At 22.6% G+C, this 6,000-nt stretch overlaps 2 protein-coding genes across 2 annotated transcripts; one reads left to right on the forward strand and one right to left on the reverse strand.

Annotated features, from left to right (window-relative positions):
* Positions 1-2,893: 2,893 nt before the first annotated feature.
* OCT59_021766 (uncharacterized protein) lies at positions 2,894-3,672 on the forward strand (the record flags this gene model as incomplete). The annotated part of the gene is made up of 2 exons (XM_025317446.2): positions 2,894-3,125; positions 3,203-3,672. The coding sequence occupies 2 exons, from the start codon at positions 2,894-2,896 to the stop codon at positions 3,520-3,522; spliced, it is 552 nt and encodes a 183-aa protein (XP_025178292.1). The 3' UTR covers positions 3,523-3,672.
* A 1,779-nt stretch (positions 3,673-5,451) lies between these two features.
* OCT59_021767 (uncharacterized protein) lies at positions 5,452-6,000 on the reverse strand (the record flags this gene model as incomplete). Its single annotated transcript, XM_066146726.1, has 2 exons — positions 5,452-5,749; positions 5,924-6,000. The coding sequence occupies 2 exons, from the start codon at positions 5,998-6,000 to the stop codon at positions 5,452-5,454; spliced, it is 375 nt and encodes a 124-aa protein (XP_066005834.1).

The following is a 6,000-nucleotide window of genomic DNA, read 5'->3' on the forward strand; positions in this document are numbered from 1 at the left end:
TTTGGAATGCCATAATTAAATTTGGGATTTTACTTATAATTATAGCAGTCTAGAATAATTTGGACAATATATATATCAATTATATAACTTATTTTTAATATTAAACTTTCTATTCATTAGATTATTTAAATTCTTCTATTTTTTTAGATAGAATATGATTTTATAGAATTCTGAAGAATATATATAATACTGGAATCCAATTTTATATAAATTTATTATATAATTTCTTAATATATTATATAATTAAAATTGTATAATTAAATAGCAGTTATGTAAAAAGTCAGATTTTTATTTGTATAATAATTAGGGATGCCAACGGTCAGTTTGGTTCGGTTTCGGTTTTAAAACTGCAGTTTTCAGCTGAAACCGAACTGACTGCAAAACCGACCGATAAAACCGAATTGCAAAACCGATTGCAAAATTACTGCAAAATTGAATGAACTAATGTTAGAAAGTGTTAATTATAATTTTATTTGATAATATTCCTTAAAATTATAATTTTTTTTTTACGATAATAATGTCAATTTTGCGATTTTTTTCAGCAGAACAAAAAATCACGTGATCGACGCATAAAAAATTTTCTTATTATTTCAAAAATAAGAATACTATATATATAAATAAACACCAAAATCATAATTTTTAATAGTATTCTCAATATAATTAACGAAAGAAACATTTTTTTCTTTTAGAATATATGATCAACTGATCAGTTTTTTTGTCGGGTTTTTTTATATATAAAACCGACGGTTAACCGGTCGGTCTGTGGACTGAAACTGAACCGTAACCGAACCAATAAAAACTGGTTATAATCGGTTATAACCGAACTTTTGACATCCCTAATAATAATAATAATTTTTACTATAAGATTTTCATTTTATATTAGATTTTTTTTTTATATATATTTAAAATATTTGAAATTTTTAAAGTTTTTTATTTTATTTAAAAAATTTTTAAGATACTTTTAATAAAGAGTTTTTTTATTTGTTTTAAATAACATTTGAAATATTTTTTAATAAAAATTTTTTTGTTTGTGAAGTTTTTAAGAGTTCATTTGAAAACATTTTTTTAAAATTAAAAAAAATACATTTTATTACATATCTTAGTATTACCTCTTTTTATTAAAACTTAAAAAATTGTTTTTTGCAATTTTTCAGCATTTAGTAGTCCAATTTTTCCTTTAAATTGTAGAGCCTAATGAGTGCCAATTAACAGTAATATTTTTAAATTTTTAAAAATTTGTTTTTTAATTGATTTAAAATAAAAGGATTAAATTGTATTTTTACTTAAAGATTTTAAAAAATATTAATGTAGTAAAGTTTAGTAATATTTAAAATATAATTAAAAAGTCAGATTATCAATTAGAAATAAAAGATTGATTAAAACTAAAAATCCTGTCTGAAAATCGTTGTTTAATAAGATTGTATATTTTAATTTTATATTCTAATTCCATATACTACAATACAAGCCTAAATAAGGATGTATAATTAAACCCTCCCCCCGTAATTTTTTTTCGCGTGATCAAATAAAATAAAGATCGACATACCTAATACATACTGCTAAATGCTAATCTGCCAATCCGTACAATATAATTGGATAAATAGCCAAGCCTTTTGTAATAAATATATTCTTTGTTTGCTATAACTGATAAAGAAAAAATAAATTAAAACCCCTTTATTTACTTTCATTCTGTAACGATTTTAAATGGGTAAATGATAATTTTGGTATTAAGGTTTCCGCGTTACAAGTTTGTTTTAATTTAGATAATTTCAGTTCACAACGAAAAAAATAAAGATTCATAGATGAAACATGAAACAGGGTTCAAAATGAGGATCAATGAAGTGATTTTCAACGAAATCATAGAAGAGGTTTTTTGCCCATTTTTTATTTAAAGTTGATTCTTTGTGTTTTGTGTTTTAAAAAGTTGATGTTATGACTTATGATTCATACTTCATATGACAGTCATATTTGAACAATGAAATGCATATACACCAATCAAAAACTGCAAAATTACATAATACGTAAATTAAACATCTTTTTAAGGATATTTTTTAAAAAAAATCTTTTAAAAAGAGGTTGCTTTAAAAAAAACAAACACGATACGAAATGATGCTATACGAAAACATGAATAGCCGAATTTCGGTAATACATCGGTAGTACAAAACCGACGACCGAACAGGAGGCATCTGTGCGAACACACATATTTTTGTGTCAAGTATTAATTTTCTATATTTGATTTAATTAAACTTTCTTCAGTTTAGGATTATGATCTCACCTTAATGCTTGCGTAATGATAAGGATTAACAATTATCGTTAATCCAGGTGTGATTTGTTTTTTCCTAGTGAGAAAATCATCATTTCCTTGTAGAGAAAACAATAAAAAAATTAAAAAAATTTCAAGTTTCAGAAATCCGAGACGTTGGAGTATTTTATTTATAGTTCATAATGTGAATAAGTATATATGTAATGAAATACAGGTTTTAAAATATAATAATTATTGATAAAAAAGGTATGATGGCGGGGGAGTAAAAAAAAAATATAAATAATAAATACATTAGTTAATATTTTGATAAAAAAAAACAAAAAAAAACTGAGACTTCTTTTTTCAAAAAAAAAAAAAAAAATTATCTTCCTTTTTTTTTAAAAAAAATATTTCGTTAAAACAAAATTTTCGTTTTTTTTTTGAGAAAAAAAAACGTTTTTTTACAAAAATTCAAACAAAAAAATACATCATCGTCTTTTTTTTTACAAAAAATTCATCGTCTTTTTTTTTACATCGTTTTTACAAAAATTTTCTTATAAAAAATTCATCGTTTTTTCTTACAAAAATTCATCTTTTTTACAAAAATTCATCGTTTTTTTGTTATAAAAAAAATTGGAATAATATTTTTTAATAATGGGACAGCAAGTATCTTATTTACCTACTGAAGATGCAGAAACAACTTATCAAAAATATCGAAAACTTGCTAGTGAAGAAGCACAACTTCGTAATGATTGTTTTGCTCAATCACAAATTGCATATAAATCTCGTCGAGGTAAAGAAGCCAAGGAATTATCACAGAAAGGTAAAGAACATACAAAGAAGATGGAACAATATAATATGAAAGCTGTCGAAGTAATCTTTAAAGGTATTTATTATATCTTAAAAAATTATTTTTTTTTTTAATAATAAAAATAATTTCTTATGCATTTCCATTTTTCTTAGAAAATAATAAAAACAGACCACTTAATGAACTTGATCTTCATGGATTATATGTTAAAGAAGCTTTATTAAAAACTGAATCAAGAATACAATATTGTAAAGAAAATAAAATTGATCATTTAGTAATTATTGTAGGTCGCGGTAAACATTCTTTAAATGGTATCGCAAAATTAAAACCTGCAATTGAGCATCTTATGGAAAAATATCAGTTTCGATGTATTCCAAATAAGCCAACTGTTGGTTGTCTATACGTGGAATTTGGTCATAAACCTAATTTATCTTGGTTGGAATCTTTATTTGAATCCAGATGTGTCATTTGTTAACCCCCTTGGAATATTTTTTTTCACGAAATTATAATATATTGTACATATAGATTATTTCAATACATACATTTTTTATTTCCTTTTTTTCATTGTCAAATTTTTTATTTATTTTTCATATGTTACATTATTAATAAATAAATTAAATTCATTCATATTAATAACTTCAGGGGTATCACAATGAATCGTCAAAGAATATTTCTATACCCAGGTATATGTAAAAGAGTATTGTTTATTTTACATATCCCTGTAACAAATATGATTTCATAAGAGAATCAAATGATTGTATCGATTGTTTGTACTTTGGTATTATCTCTTTAAAAAGATATACTTTAATGATAAAGTCTTTCTGAGGAGATCTTACTAACGGAATAAATCTATTAATAATATTCGGATATCCTATTAACGGAATAACGGGTAATCCGGATCTCTGGGATAATATGCTTAAAACCTTTTTCTTGTAAAATTAGTTTTTAAAGTAATATTTATTGTTTCCCATTTCTCACACTTCCAGTTTCAAGTAATTTTATAATCTTGTGTGATTATTATTTAAAAGATGGTGCCAATAAATATAAATAGAATAGACAGATAAAATCTACATTAAAATTATCAGTAGAATTGTTTTTTCTCTGGAATAATTGAACATACCGATTTAATATGCTTTTGACTCAATCAATGATTACGCGATTTTAGTTAGTTTTGATTGGCTATTTCCCTTGATTACTGTATTGCTTTAAAGACATCTTATTATATTTTAATTATTTTAATGTTAATTTTTTTACTTTACATGAGTTTAAAATTTTATTAACACTATAATTAATATCAATAAAATGAAACAAAAAATATCACTGTGAAAATAAATCACCAAGAATTAAAAGATTAAAAGGTATAATAAAATATAAGAAAAACAATATATTTAGTATAGTTTTAGCAATTTCAGTATATTATAAATTATATCTATATTTAAATAAGCCAGTATGTTTATAAAAAGAAGAAAAAATGGTTTATTAAAAATATTTTTTCTTTTCCATTTATCTTGTATTTATATTAATTGTATTTTTATAAAGGAAAAAGAAAGATATGTTTCATTAAAAACATTTTTCTAATAAAAAAAACTCTTTTTTCCTTTATTTACCTTGTATTAGCATCTAATAAAAAAAATAAAAAAAAAATCTTAATCAATTAATTGATTGGTTTTAATAATCTATAATTAATTAAAATTATAATATAAATTTTAAGGTCATCTGTTATATTAAATAATTTGCAAAAATAAAAAAAAAACCATAAAATTTAAGCATAAAATTAAAATTTTTAAAATTGTATTAAATTAAATTTTTAATTAAATATATTAATAAAATATTAAAGTACTGTATATATTTAAAATTAATGTATTAATTATTTATATAAAAGTTATTAATAATTTTTTCTTTTATAATTATTAATATTATATTTAGCTGGCTGGATAGATAAATAGTATTTTCTTATAATTAAGATCTTTAAAAAAAATATTTTTATTTGTTATAATATCTGAATAATTATTTATTTCTATTTCTGTTAACTTTTCAAATAATTATATATTAAAAAAACAATAGAATTAATATTTTAATTAAAGACTCTACATTTTTTATTTAATATTGCATGCACTTTTTTAGTAATCTTATTTTAGAAAGTATGATATTTGGAAAAAAAAAAGTCAGTAAATAGTAAATCCAAATTATCCAAATTGTAGAGAATTAACTTGGCAATGCATTATATTGGTTAATGGTTTAAATTACTAAATTATTGAAATCTGCAAAATATTATATAATATTTCTTAATGTTCTTGTTATGACTCATGAATCATTGTTTAAATAAGACAATTGATGAAAAATTACAAATTGAGTGGAACGAAATTGTAAGTGGTAATAATATAATAATATATAATTTCCTTTCTTATGATTTGATTTTAGGTTCGCCCAACCTGAAAACCATTATCAATAAAGCCAAATATGTAATCAAAGCTATAACACTGGTTAATACAACATAACCTCCGCTTGTAACAAATGGCTTATTTTTATCAAAAATGTCTAGATTATTTCGTCTTCTCAAAGCTGAAATGGTTAACATTGCTCCTCCAAATGCCACAAAAACAAGTCCAATACCATAAAAATCTTTCTCAAATATCCGTAAAATAATTAGGGCGAACCCGAAAGATGATAGACATGTTCTCCAATATGCCCCTTCGAATGTTCTTTGTCGTGCTTTTTATAACAGAGAGATTATTATTAAAAATGTAATAATAATTATTTAGTAACTTTTGATTCTTACCTCTATTAAAATCGGATTATAAATGTTATGAGTGAAAAGTGATTATAACATTAATTTTCTGTTTCGTTTATTCAAAAATTAATATTTAATAGCATACCTAATTTCAACAAGTTCAGCGTCACTCAAAGACAAAGATTGAAGTCGACGGCTACGAGTTAAGTCTGGTAAAGCCAT

The sequence above is a fragment of the Rhizophagus irregularis genome, chromosome 30, assembly GCF_026210795.1.
Source record: "Rhizophagus irregularis chromosome 30, complete sequence".
Lineage (NCBI taxonomy): Eukaryota > Fungi > Glomeromycota > Glomeromycetes > Glomerales > Glomeraceae > Rhizophagus > Rhizophagus irregularis.